We start from the raw sequence: 19,105 nt of genomic DNA on the forward strand, positions 1-19,105 counted from the left end.
CGTCTAGGTTTTTTTCTTTGTTGAAGAAGGGAATCTATTGATTGTCGAAGGTGTAACTTTAGAAGGGGGCAACTGTTGCGGGTGAGCGGAGGACAGGCAGTCGGTCTGCAAGGCGGAAACGAAGTCCTAACGAGACGAGAAAGTGCTGCTGGCGAACGAACCAGGACGGACCCGGCCGACAAGTGCCGAGCCTCCTCGTTGCTTTGTAAGTCGTTAGCAGTAGGTGAGTCGAGACTCGAGCTGTGAGACGCTTCTGCCTGGTCGACTGTCAAACTGGGTTGGTCGTCGTCATCCCTCTCTCTCTCGACCTTTGTGAACCAGTGCATCGCAACTCTCGTCAGCTGAGGTTTTCTACACGAAGCCGCCTTCCGTCGATCCACCTCCGATAACCGTCCCCTCGTAAGTCCGATCTTCCGAATGCCGACCCTGATCAGGTGAAGCCGTGGCACAGCATGTCGGCCGCCGTCTGCAGGCTCTGCCTCAACACCAACGAGGTCCTTCCGATTTTCGACGAGGACGGCAACCAGAACGACGACGTTTCGCAGAAAATATTCGATTGTGTCGCCATTCAGGTGAGTTCCGCTTTTGTGCAGGTCGTCCTTTATTCAGGTTTTTTTACTCTTGGGGAGAGGGGATTCCGTTTTAGAATGTAGGAAACGTGCTTTATTACTTTCTGAGGCTTGTTCGATCCGAAACTATCGCCGGAAATAGCCCATCGGCTATGACTGGCATCACCTCGCCCTAGACCCAACCTCGTAGTACCACCCGACTCAGCTATCCTCCATTACTTTTTCACATGCCTTCACCCATTACGAGGCCGTTTTTACTTTAAACTTTACCTCAGCGATTAAAAATGAAGTAACCTAATGATTATATCGGTTAGACCTATTTGGGCATGCTTTACGATGACCTCTACTTTTGGTTAGGCTCTAACCAATTATCAATTAATCAAGACCAAAACCACCCAGGTTTTGACGATTCCACCTATATGTGATGCGGAATCGATCATAGCGACGATCTTTTCCCTTCAGGTCTAAATTATTTGGACCAATGATATGATATACGTCTGTAATTCAACCGAGTACTTTTACGCCTGGTAGCCATCGGCGCAACGAACTCGTTCTCTGTGATGGCGTTCTACCGACATTGCATTGCGCTAGTTGGTCAATCAATGATGGTTGACCTTTCGTCAATCCAAATATCCAAGATTTCTTGTGAGTCTTCAACAAAGAAAATTGTTAACAGAATGCCCCAGAAAAGAATATTGTTGCCTATGGCTCTATCGTCCTTGTTGAATGACGGTGCTTTACGACCTTGTTTCGTAATGAACAATTATCTACTACCTCAAAAATTGCATTCTCACTATTAAAAAAAACACCTATGCTTTAAAATCCGTCCCTTTCAAAGTACCAGCCTCAGACCAAACCCACTAACATTTCTAGTATAGTGCTTTGTACTCAAATGGGGTTTAGTTTATCTATATTCGCAAATAAAAATAACTCAGCATGTGACAATGGACAAAAGTTTATTTAAAAATTGTAGGTGTTTATCCTTGAAGCCTGCGAGGTGAACATGCACTTTTGTCTTTTCCGAACCCAAAGGCTATTCTCACATCGCTGACATGGTGATTGTTCAAACACATCCAATAGAACTAAATATCACATATGATGAATACACTATACAATACTAACACACTACAATAAAACAATAAAATAAGTCTGTTGTTTGATAGTTAACATACACTGATGGATTGCAAAATGCCGAAGTACATCTAACCGACAAAAATCAACAAGATGATAGGTAAATGCTTGGGTACCTGACCTGTTTGGACTGTAAATAATTAAAATAAAAAAGTATTGAACAATAGGTCTATCACCCCTTAGATCACAAGAGGAAATCTTACAATAAAATAAGTTAACGATGATCATTGGGAGATTCAAAATGAGAAGCGAGCTTCATTGTTCACATCTAATTATTATAGAATAGTAAATTGACATCGTAAATTATAATAGACCTGCTCTAAAATAACAATGTTAAATATATCGCACACCCACAAGAAAAGTGACACAACTAAAAAAAAAGGATATTTTACAGGAGAGATAGATGGAAGTATATTTTTTTTACTTATTTATTAAGTACTCGCCATTACAGTCGAAACTGTCTCGATCCATCTATATTGTCTTTCATTTGACCAAGGCTTAAGGGAAAATCAAAGTTTTAAAATTCCAGCTGTACTGTCCCTAAAAACTACCCCTTTTTGTGTTGTGTCATTTTTCTTGCATGTATTGACTCGGTATTTTAAGTTAGGTCATTAACGATAATGTTGGTGAATGACTATAAACGTATAAATTACTTTTGATAGTAGCAGACAACATACAAACCTAACAAACGAGAATAAATATCCATGTAGTAAGTTTTACTAAGGTTATTTTTGACTCAAATGAGCTTTCCTCCTGGAGTCAAGGCTATAGTTATTTAAAACAGAAAATTAATTATTGAAATAAAGGTTTTGTCGATTATTAAAAATGATTAAAACATTAAAAAATCGTCAAAACTAGAAAATAATGTAAAAGTTAGTCAATGTTGTTAAAAAATTATGAAAAAACTCGGGGTTTCTTTTGCTTTTTTTCTGCTTAGTGAATTTCTTAAATGTTTATGGCTAAGGTTAGTTGCATTAAAAAGCAGCTAAGTCGCACTTATTAAGCGTTTAGGATAAAGAAACGCCAACATTTCGACACAAAAGTAAATAACTAGCTACCACGGGATTTCTTTAGCTTTTTTCTCCATTTGGTAAATTTCTTAAGCATAAAGGTTACACCAACTTTCGTTATCAAACAAGATACATAATAAATTCGCTAAATCTCTCATCGTAGGGAAACTTTTTAATTTACCATTGAAATTTGTTATAAGATTTTATTGACTTCTCTAAAAATTTTGTTTACAGAGCTTAATAACTCAGTTATTCCTTGCGGAAAGCCGAGGTGCATTTGCTTCAAGTTTCAAGTGCTTTAACACCCGAAAATAATAGAAATGGTGCTGAATAAAAAATTTTATGTTGGTTACAAGTAGTATACTTTATGATTATTTTCTATAATACGTAAATCATGTATGCTGCTACAGGCATTAAAAGTTAGTTAATAAAGTATAGTATTATATAAAATATGAGGCAGGCCTTTATACTTACAGATGAGTAAATTTGTCATAAAGTTTAATAGTGTCTGTTACTGCTTTTAGATGTGAGGCTAGAGGGTTATTAGCAGTAACAGACACTATTAAACTTATTATAGAATTTACTTAAAGTAAATACTTAACTAAAAATATTATAATATTTTAACTTAAAATAGATTCATGTAAATGCTTTTTCCCCTAAATTAGTACTATATTATTATACCTATTAAACGCTAAAAGCTAACAATATTATAATCAAGAAAATTTTTAAATAAAAGAAATGAAACTAAAATAATTCAAGAACAATAGATCAAGACGTCTTGGAGAAAAAAGCAAATTCAGTTGTTCCCGTCAAGCTTTCGACCTATTTTAAGGTCATCAGGGCCTGTATTAATTTCAAATTATGAAAGACATTTGTACAATTGATTTAACAATTTTTTTCCTAATGTAAAAAATGTGACTCCAATACAACATAAAATCCTTCACTGAAAAAGAAAAACTGACGTAACTTGAAATGTGCCACTTTTCAATCCACTCACATCGATGCTTTAAAGCTCAACACAGAACAAAGATGTTACTTTTCGTGAATGGTGACTACGTTACTGCCAATTCAAAAGTGACGCAGCCTAGTAGCTAAGAGTCCCACCTACAGTTGCATCATTTTTCCTTAGCATCACACACCCGAATACTTTTTAAAAACTAAATTCTGGTTTTTAGAATTTTTCGACTTGTGTCATGATGTGGGATATGTATATATTTTAATCTAAGGTTCGAATCCCATGCTCTTTCATGACCAAGACCTTCGATAAAAAGTATAACTATGAAAAATAATATGGTCTATTATGACTACTAAATACATACATGGATTAATATAGTATTTCATTACATTGAATAATGTTCTACTGCTTCTTGTGTATGTCAAAATAAGTAGGGACACTTCTTATTCTATATGTTAGTGGTTCATCATGAGTTTTAAAGGATCCATAACCATTTTTCTATGACCTTTGACAGCACTGATTACTTATACGCTAATATGGTTGATTCTTTGCTTATTTTAAAAATTAAGGTTTTATATGTTTTATTGAGAGGCAAAATAATGAATTGTCCCTGAATTATCATTAAAAATTGTCAAGATTTGTAATGTAAGGCCAAGTTATGTATTAGCAATCTTTCTGAAAGTTGTGTGTTGACTGTTGCTTTTATACCAAATACAAACCATAGGTATTTTGGAGTACATCTATCCAGAAACTCGATTCTTGGATGGATGACCCTATAATTGAACCAATATGTTCACTCTGGATTCTGCCATAGGGATATGAGTCAGTTGTTTTACCAATCGTGTGACCACCCAGTCAGGCTCTCGGGTCAGATGGTAAACAATTCCGAAGTGAACATGTTAAGGACTTGTTTGAACCAATATTTCATAAGAGAGCTTCTTTGGCCTTATATCAATAATTATGAAATCAAGATTGCCATATTCTCCTTTGCAATTTTTTGTGACCTAGGCTAGTGTCATACGAGGCAGTTTGAGTTTAGCCGAGTTGCCTGGTTGACTCACAACTAGTTAGAAGACTTGTCTCATTTCCCACCAGCCAACTTGTGGAATTGACTCAGCAGTTCAGTACAATGTTAGAACCAGAGGGTGCAGGAGCACTTCTCGCACTTGCTGTTCTGCTTGTTTGACAAGCTTCATGATGTTGAAATCGGGATAACATTCTCGTGCCATCTCTTTTCAACTTCACTCCTTTTAATTTTATTACACCTCATGTCGCATTTCAAGATTATCTTCCGAATTCTTCAGTAAATTCCCTCAATGAAATTTGAAGTAGAAACGCATTCCATAGTGAATTCAGACTCACCTAGAAGACTAGTGTCTTTTGATTTGAGTCCACCAGTGGGAATGAGCTAACGGCATTTGTGCCTGCAGGCCACCCACCTCGGCTGATGAGTCAACTCAGTTTGAAGTGGTTCTGACAGTTCAAAGTTGATATAACCTTTCATTGCATAATTTGATCCTATTGTAACAACATATTTTCCTTCCTACCTATTGTAACAGTTTAGAAGCACTTCTTAATTCTTACAATTTTACATGTACATCTGTATTTGCAAACTTATATACAATTTTTTTCAATTAATCTTTATGTAAGGTATTGGTTGAGATAAAAAAGTTAGGGACACGAGCAGGATTTGAACCCACGACCTTTGGCTAAATTCGCCGCTGCTCTACCACTTGAGCTATCGTGACTTCGATCCATTTAGACATTAACTTTCCACCTCAACCCACCTTTCGAATTTTCCCTCTTTTTTGTCATTTTTCAATGAAAATTCTCTCTGAACCAATACCTTACATAAAGATTAATTAATTTAAAAAAATCAGACCACGAACTCTAATGGACTTATATACAATATTGATCACTGAATGGATTAAACCAAATCTGCAGACAGCAAATATTTTTAAAACAAATTAATTATTATTTTGATTGAAGTAATTTAAATAAACCTTACAATATTCAATTATTTATTATTTGGTTTTGTGTATTATTGAATTATAATTTTCATTATTAGTATTTACAAAAACAATTTTATTTCTTGAACTGAATTTGCATCACAGTCTTGATTGTTAATTTTTTTAAAAAATTTATTTCAGGTTTCCAAGGACAACGTCCTACCAACTGTAATATGCGCAGACTGCTTAGGAAGTGTGAATACCTGGTATCTCTTCAAGCAGAAATGCCACCAAACACAAGCCCAACTTCTCTCTATGTTCAAAAAAGAGCTCGGTGAAGACTTGAGCCATGAAAACGTGAGAGTGAACGGCAATGCAAGCCCTGCCGGCAAACGTCCAACTGAAGTCGTTTACCTTTCGGATACCGATGATGAGTGCGACGCTGACAACGATGTCACTTGCCTCTCACCGGCGGCTGTTTCAATTATCAGTCTGAACGATGATGAGGCTTCTTTTCAAGGGGTGGAAGATGCCGAGAAAGTTAATAAAATCCCTGAAAAAGCAAAAGAAAACGATGAAAATGATCAGGCCGAATTGGTAAATTCAAAAAATTCCGTTGATCGCCAGCCAGTCGAGTCCGGTCATTCAAATGATTCTAATGTTGACAAGGATAATCGTATAAATAGCAATGCAACCGAGGAAATGGTCGTCAAAACTATGGGTGATGAACAAAGCCTTGTCAACGGTCAAGACCCAAGTTGTGTCGATGTAAGAAAAAAAGACAATATGCATGATGTGCTGGTTGATCCAGATGAAAAGACTGAAATGTCCGATACCTCCATTGAACCAAATATTGACGATATTGTTTCTGATATGCTTGAGTTAAACAGAAAAAGCATGAGAGAAGAAAAGGGCAATAATTGTTATTCTGATAGCAAAGGTGACTCTCCAACAGAAAAAGAAGATAGTGCAGAGCCCATGGAGACAGAAGAAATTTCATCTTCTGTTGAGATGAATAAAATCCAGAAAGACTCTGAAACATCCGATAAGTCCGAAGAGCTAATCAGTGAGGATAAAAGTGATGAAAATGCTAAAGATACAAATGAATCCAATGTCACTTCTACAATCCAAAGCTCGAATTTACAAAACACTGATCGGTCTAATAGTGTTGACCTTGCAAATCAACAGAAAGAATTTCAGAACCTTTCGATGATACGCATTGAATCTACAGTATCCATATCTTATGACGCCTTTGACGATTCAGAGAAACGTGGTGAAATCACTGAGAATTCAGATAAACAGAATACCCAATCATGTGCCAAAGATAATAGCGAAGAACAATCAAATGTGAATCCATCAGTAGAAGAAACTCCGCTGGTATCGACTAGCGAACAAGAAACTGAGGATGCATTCGATGAGGGTCATGCCGATGAAAGCGTTTCGGTTATATCAGATGAAAGCACAACAGCAGAGATAAACCCCCAAGACAAACAAGCACCAGACTCGACTGTCATAACTCCTGAAAACACTACAATTGATCTGCCAGTGCCTGTAAGTAATTTTTTGCCAGATGCATGCAATATTTTAAAACTAAATTCTATAATATTAAGAAATAATTATCGTAGAATTGTCGGCAGTGAACCATTCTGCTTATTCTTTTTTTGATATATTAGTGCAAGAATTGATGCAAAGAATTTGACAAGGACTAATCAAGCAACACAATATTTTAATGATAATTTGGAGATCGTGAGATGCGGTCTGGTGTGACGTAGATTTAGAAAAACATTGAACTTTACTTTGATTGAATCTAAAATTTCTATCATAGTATAAATTCATCTTTTAACATCTTACATGTATTTGTATAATTTAAACAATCAATTAATTAAGGTTTTTAAGTTGGGATAAAAAAGTCAGTGTCACGAGCGGGATTCAAACCCACGACATTCGGCTTGATAGCGGCTACTCTACCACTTGAGCTATCGTGACTTTGATCCCCTCAGGCACCAACTTCCCATCTCAACCCCACCTTTTGAATTTTCCCTCCTTTTTGCCTTTTTTATCTCAACTTAAAAACCTTAATTAATTGAATGTTATTAATTGGTCAAGCGGACCACAAAAAATAGTGAATTTAATTTAAACAATGTTTATAAATCCCAGGCTCTGAAGATGATCTCAATAAAGATCGAAACGTTGGCATGATAAAAACAATGTTTTTCTAAACCTACGTCACACCAGACCTCATCTCACGATCAAAAATTAATCATTAATTAATGGTCAGTAAAAACCACTCAATATTTTAATTTTTTTTTTGGGGGGGGTCATCTTTTTTTCCACAGGTGACCTATATAAATTTATTGTGGAATGCCGAGGCCATACGGTTGGAAAGTGTCCTTTTCAATCCTTTTTAAAAAAGATGGTTCCTACTCACATTAAGCTTAATTTTTTTTTAAAAAGGATTGAACTCCACACTCACCCCATCATTTATAATTTCTAGTGTCCTTTTCTGTTCTCTTTCCGCTTTTCCCCTCTTCTTTAGGTGGTAGTTAACAAGTGTGTAACTTCAAATCTTACTTGCCAAGAGGTGTTCTTCCTTAGCTGTAGTTATTTATTTCTCCACCAGTTTGTTCAATTCCGCTTTTAGCACAATTTGTGGTTGTGGTTAAAAGTGAGTGAGGGCTGCTCCTACTTTTCTACTTCGTCAGCCAGTTCATTGCCTTCAACCCCTTTGTTCTCTGGCACCCAAGCAGAGCTTGCGTAATCTTGTTTTCCCATGAGTTAAAGATATGTTAGGCCTGACCATTTTTGAATTATACCACGTCCCCACACAAAGGATATGTGCAGTGTCTCGGTTTCCTCCTGACAGTAGGTATGTTTCTGTTTGTTTTGCCTATCATCTTTAGGTGGTGGTTTCGAGTCACAGAACTTTCCTCAAATCTTACCTACTGTCTTAGTTGCCAAGCACTCAACCTGGTGCTTTTGTCCAATACTTGAGTTTTTATTTCTCGTGTCCTTTTCCAGCTCCACTTTAGCGCATCTATGTGCACCTAGTTGTGGTTCTAGTCCCATGGTTTAGAGGTTATTTGGCTTGTTGCTAAGCTTGTTCATTTCCTCCATACCTTGGTGTCCGGGAACCCACTTTAAATTAGTCTTTGTTGTGTTTTCTTATGGCCATTAAGCAATTTAGGTATTTCAGTTTGAAGCTAAAATCATATCAATTTATTTTATGCATCTGGTAAAATGCCTGATTGCAACTTCTTCTTTATTAACTACCATGCACCGAGTTGGATCGCATGGACTCTTGGTTCATTGGTCTTTGTGGTGTTTTCCTATGGCCATTAAGCAATTTAGGCATTCCAGTTTGAAGCTAAAATCATATCAATTTATTTTATGCAACTGGTAAAATGCCTGATTGCAACTTCTTCTTTATTAACTACCATGCACCGAGTTGGATCGCATGGACTCTCGGTTCATTGGTCTTTGTGATGTTTTCCTATGGCCATTAAGCAATTTAGGCATTCCAGTTTGAAGCTAAAATCATATCAATTTATTTTATGCATCTGGTAAAATGCCTGACTGCAACTTCTTCTTTATTAACTACCATGCACCGAGTTGGATCGCATGGACTCTTGGTTCATAGTTGGAACCAATCCAATGGGTGTAGCTTTGGTGTACACGTACTTTCTGCTCTTTGATCCATTAGTATACTATATTAGGACCATTCTTGAAACTTTTCGCTACCTATCTTCTATAAGGTGTTTGTTATCTACGTCTACTTAGGTCTGTCGATGTTGAGTTTTCCTCTTGTTTCATCAGAGAACATTATGGCTATCTCATTTTTTCTTTTTCTTCACTACAATTTTCTGATGACTTCTTAGTAATTTTATTTTCTCATACCCCAGTACTTTGATAGATGCCTTTTGTACATGAATATGTAAGGGTGGGAGTCGGAGTATGGTTTCTATCATTAAGGACAAGTATGCATTGCCCCTTTTAGATTGAAACATGCTAGTTTTGTTGACCTTGGTAGTCATTGGTTCTGGAAGTGTTTTTTGGTCACCTTATGTGACCTGGGGTCTGACCAGGGCAGTGTTTTGATAATGTCCTGGGGTTTATTTCTCACTTTTTGTTGCCTAATCTCTGCCATATGGGGAATGTTGCCTAAATTCTCCAATTCTGCTCTTGGTCAGTTTTTTTTTTTTTTTTTTGAGGGGCTTTATGATTTAGCCTCCTTCTTGTGAAGTATATGATAAATGTTTTCTTAAGGATGAAATTTAGACCCATTTTCTCACACTATCTTTCTACAAATTTTAGTATTTTGCATCTTTGCATTTTTAAACTTAATTTACAAATAAAATTTAAGTAACATTGCTGTATCTATCTACAAACTTGCTACTGTCCCCTTTGGTCCCCCCTCAAAAAAAAAAAAAAAAAAAAAAATTTTTAAATTAGAATAGTAAAAGTGAATGATTGTGAAGAATCCGCACACGAAAATGTATGTTAACATTGGAAATGTTTTTAAAATTTTTTAAGTTTAAATTTTGAAGCTAATGCTAAAAAAGACCTGTTGAATTTTTTTCTAGATTGAGTAATTCTTGAGCAAAATCTAGAGATCACTAGTTAGTTGACACCTCCCTGTATGCACCTCAAGACAAAAAAGTTACATAACGGTTCTGTTGTCCGGAAAGAGCAATAAAATGTTCGTCTCTAGCTGCCGTACATTGCTGTCAACCACTACCTTCTCTTTGATCGAGATTTCCCGTAGCCCAACACAACTCCTTGGCAAGATCTTGTTGACTTAAAATTTTGTTTTAAAAACATTTTTTTAGTCAGTTTTGTTTCACTAAAGAAAACCAAAAACCTACTAACTTACTCGATAAGTTGGTTCTGAAAATGTTGAAATTGAACTGATTTTCTTTATTTTTAATCTAAAGAGTGTGACTAATAAACACTCTATAAGGTAAACAACAAGTTATTAATGCTGTGTTTACAAGTCAACTATTAATCAGCAATCTTTCCTTATTTAAATTGCGATTTTGGGCATTGCAGTTATTACCCCGCAATTTGTATTTTTTTTTTTCATTTTTCCGCTCTGGTAGCCTCAAAATTTTCTGAAAAAAGAAATCTTGCAACTTGAACATATTGAAAACTCGCATTCAAACACTGTCAGACAAACATTCAAAAGTATAAGAATTTGGGAAAAGGCCTAAATCTATTACAAATCCCAATTTAAGAAAAGTCCTCTCTGAAAAAAACACTGGGGACCTAGAAACTCCTTTAAATCACTAGAAAGTTTGAACCTTGCCCAATGGGTTGCATAATGCGACAGTTGACCAAAATATGTTTTACAGCCAGACTGATATGTTCTCATGAATAAAGGACAAGTTGGAAGGTTGCTTATTAAAAGCCTTTTATGGATTAGTCTGATGTGACTTTTTCGCAACCTAGAGAGAATCATAAGTTCTTTTCTTTCAAGTTCCTCAGTTATATCTAATTATAACGGACAATAAACAAATGAATACAAGTGTCCAGCTTTTTGTCTTTGAGTGTATATATATTTTATTTATTTTTATTAAATTCACTATTTTTCATGGTCCACTTGATCAATTAATATCATTCAATTAATTAAGGTTTTTAGTTGAGATAAAAAAGTCAGTGTCATGAGGGGGATTCGAACCCACGACCTTCAGCTAGATACGCCGTTGCTCTACCACTTGAGCTATCGTGACCTCAATCCACTCGGACACTAACTTCCCATCTCAACCCCACCTTTTGAGTTTTCCCTCCTTTTTGCCATTTTTCAAATGTCGTATAATCGGATTGGATTCTCGACGACAAATGAAATGGCCACGGAGAGCTTTAGTGAAGTATACTTCATTTTATTTCATTAAATTCACTAATTCTGTGGTCGGCTTGACCAATTAATTTATTACAATTAATTAAGGTTTTTAGTTGAGATAAAAAAGTCAATGGCGTGAGCGGGATTCGAACCCACGATCTTCGGCTAGATACGCCGCTGCTCTACCATTGAACTATTGTGGCTTCGATCCACTGGGACACTAATTTCCCATCTCAACCTCACCTTTTGAATTTTCCCTCCTTTTTGTCATTTTTCAAATGTGTAATCTATTTGATTCTCGGCGACAAATGAAATGGCCACAGAGAGCTTTAGTGAAGGTATACGGCGTATCTAGCCAAAGATCGCGGGTTCGAATCCTCCTCGTGACACTGACTTTTTTATCTCATCTAAAAATCTTAATTTATTTCTATTGTTTTTATTTTAGTTTTCATTTTCATTTCATTCATCTGTAGTCATTTAAGGAAAGATAAAATGAAGTTTTATTATGTATTATTAATTTTATTTTTAAAATGAACATACAAGCACAAAACCACGCTTTTTTCTTTTCTTTTCATTATCTGTTCATAATTCTGAAACGCATCTAATATACCAACTCACAGAGGATAGGCAGGCCTAAATTGTCATTAATGGTCAAATTACAAATTCTTATCCCACAGACCACCACATGGAACAATCACACAATTAGAAATATTTTACTCTAATTTCTCTGAAGTGTATAATAAAATAATATATTTTGTTATAGGCCGCATGCATTAAACAAGAGCCGGTTGATCCAGAATATGCTGCTGCCGAAGAATTCAGATCTGTTCAAATAAAGAGTGAGCCTATTTCAGGTGACGAGCAAGAAACCAATGCTGACAGTGAAGGTGTCCAAGACCAAGTCGACGATCCCAACCTTGATATGGGAAATAAAAGTTGTTTGATTTGCAAGTACAGATTCACAACGTGCCAGAGTCTAATTAGACACGGTAAAACAAAAGCTCACCAGGCCATGTTATTATCAGGAATCAAACGTGAAGGGAATATCACCATTCATCCCAAATCGTTACTTAAGCAAGCTTTAATAAGGAAAAGGAGGCGAAAAGGGCCGTTTTATCGACCTAAAAGATATGTCTGTAAGGAGTGTAATGTCGTGTTCAGTTCTTCGTCTTCTCTTGCAAGGCATAATCGTTGTCACGATAAACTAAAATTACGCGTCAATTGTGAAATGACAGATGATCCTCTAGATGTCGAACCTGAAACATCTGATGAGATGATTCCTGACATTAAGCATCTCGCTGATGAAAGAGATTACATTTGTCCTATGCCTAACTGTAACTATTCTTGCAAAGAAGGAGCAACTCTTCTGACTCATATGACATCTCATGGTATTAATAAGATCAAAAATCAAAATCTACCAAAATCGTCTCCGAGTCAGGTAGTCCCAAAAGTCGAAATGAAGGAATATCGATGTGATTACCACGATGTCGTGTTTTACGATAGAAGAGGGTATGGAAATCATTTGCGCACTTGTAAATTTGGAGTTCCTTTGCCGAGAGAAACACCAGAAAATAGCTCTCCTAAATATTTCTGTTGTAAGCTTTGTAACTTGAAATTTGCCAGCAAAGAAGTTCATCTAAACCATTTGAGAGTATATCATAGAGGTCCGCTTCCTGAAAATGCTCAGACTCAACAGCAGCAAATCCAGAAGGCTAGTTTTCTCGCTAGAGCTTCTCAGTTGAAAAACAGGCGACAGAACGCCTATTGTTGTAAAACTTGTGGAAAGAAATTCAATTTTCTCTATTCTCTCAATTATCATTTGAAATCCCATCAGCAAGTGACAACCTCAGCTGCACCGCAAGTTACAACATGCAAGATATGCAAAAAGTCATTTCAAACGTATAAAGTGTATAGAGTTCATATAAAATCTCACTTCCTTCCACCTGGCTCCAGAAAATTGTTTTGCAGTAAATGTTTCAAAATATTTGATACGAGAAGTGAGATTGGGCTGCATAGGTCGAGAGGCCAGTGCAAGGTGATAAACAAACTTAAAATATTTACTTGCTCAGTTTGTAATACTTCTTTCAAAGAACAGGAAGAGTTAAACAGACACAAAGAAAATGATTGCATTCCTCCATCAGCCGGCAGTTCAAATTCTCCTTGGCTGCCTACAAATGAAGAAACGAATACGTGCAACCTTTGCAATAAGAGCTTTTCCAATTTTGCAAATCTTAAACGTCATTGTATGATGGTGCATAGAATGAGCCAGCCAGCTTTCCAAACGATCGTTGTGAACTACCCAAAAGAAGACAACGAATCTGAGACAGATGTGAAAGTCACAGTTAAACAAGAAGTGGACGAAACGAAAGATGAAAATGTCCAGGACGCCCAGAGTGCCCAGAACCCTCAGAGTGAAGAAATGTTTTCATGCAATTATTGCGACAAATCCTTTAGATTGCAGAGAATCCTAACATTACATTTGAACAATTTCTGTAGAAATTCGCCCAACAGACCGAAGTGCGGTCATTGTGGGATGTTTGTTACTAAAAAAGGTTGTGAAGGCTGCGCAAAATCGAATGAGGCAGCCATGAACCAAAACGAACAATATTACATGGGCATGTCGTCAATGGGAGAACACCCTCTTCAAGCTATAGCGGGCAGTTCTTCATCGGCAGAAACTCAGTTGTATTCTTGCCCTATTGGAAAAATGTCATTTACAAACGAAAAATCAATGCTTCGACACTACAGCTACTGCAATGGTGAATGTACTAATGTAATTAATTGTAGTAATTGTGGAAAAGGTTTTAAAACTCTCAAGTTTTTAGAAACTCATACTTGCATTAAAAATAAGAAGCCTTACAGATACAACTGCATTAAATGTATGAGATCGTTTTCAAGGAAGAACTATCTTGTTAATCATGAGTCTAAATGCATAGGGTATTCGCTCGATGATGGACCACTGGATCAATCTTCTCTAGTCGATATAAAACCAAATATTACAAACTCCCCCAAACTTGATCAGACGCCTGTTTCAAGTACTACTGATGTGTTCCGTTGTGACCTTTGTCCGAAAGTGTTCCAATCTCTCAAGGGCATCGCGGGTCACAAATGGGTTCACAAGCCGAGAAACAAGCTGAACAGAGTGCAAACTTTTGAATGCAAGTTTTGTATGAAAGACAACATCATACTCAGCCAGTTGTATCCTCACAATTACAAATGTATAAGGGCGGTCTTGATGAGTCAAGATTTCACGTCTTGCCCCGATTGCGACTCTTTTTTCAGTAGGGAAGATGGATCGAAGGAATTAGCTGCAAAAGTGCAAAACCATGTTATTATGTGTTACAGAATTCCTTATTATAAAAATCAAGATCAGAGCGAAAATTCTCCCAAGTTACTTTGTTGCTACTGTGGCTATGCGTTCTCGTCTGTCGAATCGTTAACAGCTCACAAAACCGAACATATGAGGATGAAAAAGATGAAAACGATGACCCAAGTAAGACCGAGAAAGAAGATAAAAACAAACAACAGCCAGGCTTTGGGTGTGCATTTTCTCGATAACTTCATCGAGGAGGAAGTCCCGCAAGACGATGAATCTCAAATTGAGGAAGTGGACGGAGCAGAATACATGGAATATGAACAGACTGATGATTATACTGATTCTTCGATCAGCGATCAACCTTATAATTGTAGTGTTTGTAGTAGACAATTCTCGGATGTTGATAAATTGATAAACCATGAGAAAGTACACGGGATAGTACAAAAAACTATGCAAGACGAAATTGAAATGTTAAATTGAGCTGTAAATATTTGTACTATTCATTTGTTTATATTAAAAGAAAATTCTTTTTTTTTTCTGTGTGTTAAAATCTTGTATGTTGTACTACACACTCTTTGTATATACGCCATATTTTATATGATTAAAAAGGCCCATAAATTCACGCACTGGGTTTTGATCATTAGCAACATAATTAAACAGTGTATGAAGTAATATATATATATAAAGATCAATTAAATTACTTATTGTTTCATGTATATGTAGTTAATAATATATTTTGATTGTGAATTAATTCAAGAAACTACAAATATACTGTAAGACATATATTAAAAAATAAACATTTTGTTATTATTTTACTTTTAAAAGAAATATGTATCCTATTGAAATGAATTTACTTATCCCAATTCTATAAAATATATCCTTTTATTTTTGTTTTGTATCGGAAACATTTTTATTTTTAAATAAATTAAAATATAAATTTTATACTAAAATTATTTTAAAATGTTACTTTACCTCAAATAATACTTGATGCTGGCGTCACAATTATCGTGATAATCGATCCGCTAAGAGATTGAACAATTGCAAATCCATCTTTTTTTTTCCCCCTTTCATCCGTTCAGAATTCCATGATCATACCAAGGATGAAAAAATATGAATAAAATATCTGAAGGCTCATGATGTAGATAACAGTCGCGGTGAATACGATCGAACCGAGAGGGGTGTCGGGCCACGTCTCTACCTCTTCGCTCACTAGATAATAGACTTCGTGCATAAATTGAAAAATGAATATAGTGCTCTGAAAAAAGATAAGTGGTGTTAAACCGCGACGGTTATAGATACGAGACGAAAATAATGCGATTACACGTACGATTGAGCAAGCGATTGCCAGGAATAATAAGAGTATAATAAATAAAATTGGAGCGTGGAAAAAAAGACCTATTATCGAGTATACCATTGCGTATACAACAAGCACAGAGTAGACAATTAAAAATAGTATAGCATGGAATAGTATGGGACACTGTAAAATTAAAAAAAAAAAAAATTAGAATATTAAACCTTCCAATTTCTAAAATGGTGTTTGAAATAAATAGTACAATATATTGAGAAAAAGTAAAAACTGTTTAAAATTTGTATAATCTTATATATTCCGCAAAAAGCTTAAAACTTTTTGTGTTGTTTTATTAAGGCTAATATAACAGGCTTCACATTTAAATTATCACGATATGCATTAATTGCAATTATATGTCAAACGTTCAATTATAGAAGCTCTGTTAATTGGGACTATCACAATTTAAGGCATTTTTATGTAAATAAAAAAGCTCTTCCTTTTAGAAACAGTTTTTTGAGATTCATAAAAACTTAAGAATTGAGAAAATATTAATGAATATATATCAGAATTGAATCCAGTATTTATTAGCGTGAATGTGTAGTGTGAAAGGTCAATGGTGGAATATTGAGTACCTCATTGACCCTCAATTAGGTTATTTATGTATAGATGTAAAGGTGATGAAGGAATATTGAGTACTCCACACCCTGAGAGAATGGGATGTAAATAGAAAATGTTTTTTAAGAGTGAGTGAGAGTGTGAATAGATTTGGATCTAGAGACTGATGAGCCCATCCTTAGAGCAGGATGGACAAGCAAGCCTAAGGTCTGACTTCAGACTAGCAACCCTGGGTGGGTGATTCATGAGGCCTGCCATTTATTTTAAATCACACAAAAACTGGAATTGCCGGTGGATTGTGAGAAGTGATAGGCTGAATTCTATATACACATGTATTTACATGCACGAGCATATTGGAGCATAAATCTGCAATCGATAACACTAAGCTCTTCAAGCCTGCGAAATCAATTCCAAACTAGTCGGGAACTGTGTAACCTAAAACCTGGGAACTGTCTCTAAGGTAGATTCCAGGTTATGATGGAATTTCAGAAAATATCTGAAGAAATATGGCAGATAATATCCTAACAAACTAGAAAGGGACCTTCGGAACAACTCATAACTACAGATCCAATTGTGGCATAAATTATTCTCACGGAGAAAAATAAACAAATAAAATCTTGTGTTATTAAAGAACACAACAAATACTGATAATGTAATCTGGATATAAGCCTGCTTGCAAAAACAACCCAGTGGGATAAAGAGGAAATCTTACTCAAAGAAAGAACTAAAAAAGCTTCAGTAAAATACCACTTTAAAAAATGATAGCATTTCTTAAGGAATGTGAGACAAAAGAGCATAACCTATGCAACAGCCCTGAAATAGCTATAAAAAGGCTATGAATTCTATGAAAGCCATTCTTGAGCAATGTAGACCTCGATACAAAACTCCTGATGGAATTCTGTACTTCATTAATTAGCTCAGTTTGAACAGTATAAGCAAAAGTTTTAACTGGAAAACCCTACACTGTGCAGATTTGAACTTATAAAAAACAGTACTGAGCACTGCTTGCACTAATTATTTTTTGCTTTTATAAATCATAGATGAGAAAAATATCTCTGATCATCGTTGAATACCTAGGCCTTACTAGTTTTGCCTGATAGACAACTAGCAAAGATTTAGATTAATCGTAATCTAATCGATTAATTGTATTATATATTGTATAACTGTGAAAATACGCCTTTTGTTTCAATGGCAACAAAGACCCCACCCGCTACTCTGAGCTTTTTGACTCGTTTCGCAATTTCGCATCCCCCTTTGTTTACATTTTTTGGTCTTCTGGGCCGGATTATTACAGGAACATTACCAAACTATCGTTTATTCAAAAGGTAAAAATTTGTTAATATATCAATAGTAAGTGCTATAACATATTTCTTTCTCAAATAATGAATATATTACTTGTATGATTTTTGAAGTAATGTATAAAAGTATCAAGGTGATAAAGACTAGCAGGAAAGCGAACAGGGTGACAATAAGATCGTGCCTGGTCGTAAGTGACGCTGTTCTTATTGACGATAAAACCACCTACAAACAGTCAGATTGAAATTATCACGTTAAAATATAGACGTGTAGTTTACCAATGATAAATGCATTATTATGTTCAGGGGGCAACAGTTCCTCATTTTCCTTGATAAAATAATTCCACTGCTCAGTAATATTATTGGCACACTAAAATCAATTTTTATACACACAGTTATATCTTGATGTTTTTATGTTAATACTGTTTTTAACACACAAAATTGTGTATGGAGTATAGGAGAATTATATTTATACATTCCAAAACTTACGAAATCGCAAGAGAATAAAGGCTTAAAGCAAAGTTGAAAAGTGCTTCTTTTATGTCATCTCTGAAAAAAGGTTGAATTCATTGTCATATCTGCCCGTTTTAACACATTTGATTCAATTTCTTACTTTATATTAAGCAAAACAGTCACACAAACTGTAAACAATGATTGAGAGACAACAAATATGAACAGTTTCACCAGATACAGTTTCACATTTTTAAGAGTCTGCTTGTCTAAAGACTTTCCAAGTTCTGGATTGACAGAGTAGTGCCTTGAAATACAATTTTGCTTAGTTTCTTTTATGGACTTAATATTCAATAATTTAGTAGTACTTAGGGAAAATGCTTGTAATTCTCCTTCTCATCGCTGATTGGGTTCACATAAAACAATGTTTATTTGGAATAACAATGTTTGTGAAAGTGAAGTTTATCAGCTGGCTCTGAAAAATGTATGTGTTTGTATCAAATATTATAATACTAATGTTAATTTAAAAAGATTTTCATTTAAAGCAAACACGTATAAATATGTCCATCCTCAGAATTTCAAAATAGTTACATAAATGGCAAAATTTCACAAAACATACAAAGTATAAAACGAGCGTGCTCTTGGGGAGATATTCTGAAGTGGAACGTTGGGCAAAATGGCAGTGACTGTG

The 19,105-nt window shown here is 35.4% G+C and overlaps 2 protein-coding genes across 2 annotated transcripts; one reads left to right on the plus strand and one right to left on the minus strand.

Moving 5' to 3' along the window:
- The first annotated feature begins 67 nt into the window (after positions 1–67).
- On the plus strand, positions 68–15,563 carry LOC106663655 (zinc finger protein 91-like). The gene is made up of 3 exons (XM_014388657.2): positions 68–572; positions 5,816–7,165; positions 12,214–15,563. Exons 1-3 carry the CDS (start codon positions 453–455, stop codon positions 15,244–15,246), a joined length of 4,503 nt encoding a protein of 1,500 aa, XP_014244143.1. The 5' UTR covers positions 68–452; the 3' UTR covers positions 15,247–15,563.
- LOC106663656 lies at positions 6,085–18,869 on the minus strand. The gene is made up of 8 exons (XM_014388658.2): positions 18,783–18,869; positions 18,578–18,721; positions 18,454–18,513; positions 18,244–18,334; positions 18,065–18,190; positions 16,094–16,243; positions 15,739–16,021; positions 6,085–6,167 (listed from the first exon to the last, which is right to left on the minus strand). Exons 1-7 carry the CDS (start codon positions 18,812–18,814, stop codon positions 15,842–15,844), a joined length of 783 nt encoding a protein of 260 aa, XP_014244144.1. The 5' UTR covers positions 18,815–18,869; the 3' UTR covers positions 6,085–6,167; positions 15,739–15,841.
- Positions 18,870–19,105: the final 236 nt, after the last annotated feature.

Source organism: Cimex lectularius, unplaced genomic scaffold (assembly GCF_000648675.2).
Source record: "Cimex lectularius strain Harlan isolate CLEC.00 unplaced genomic scaffold, Clec_2.1 scaffold303, whole genome shotgun sequence".
NCBI lineage: Eukaryota > Metazoa > Arthropoda > Insecta > Hemiptera > Cimicidae > Cimex > Cimex lectularius.

Coding starts and splice junctions, on each gene's coding strand:
- LOC106663656 (XM_014388658.2), bottom strand. CDS start 18,814: ATGAGAAGGAGAATTACAAGCATTTTCCCTAA. Junction 18,722..18,782: donor ATTACAAGCATTTTCCCTAA/GTACTACTAAAT, acceptor TTGTATTTCAAG/GCACTACTCTGTCAATCCAG. Junction 18,514..18,577: donor ACTGTTTTGCTTAATATAAA/GTAAGAAATTGA, acceptor ACCTTTTTTCAG/AGATGACATAAAAGAAGCAC.
- LOC106663655 (XM_014388657.2), top strand. CDS start 453: ATGTCGGCCGCCGTCTGCAGGCTCTGCCTCAACACCAACGAGGTCCTT. Junction 573..5,815: donor TCGATTGTGTCGCCATTCAG/GTGAGTTCCGCT, acceptor AATTTATTTCAG/GTTTCCAAGGACAACGTCCT. Junction 7,166..12,213: donor CAATTGATCTGCCAGTGCCT/GTAAGTAATTTT, acceptor ATTTTGTTATAG/GCCGCATGCATTAAACAAGA.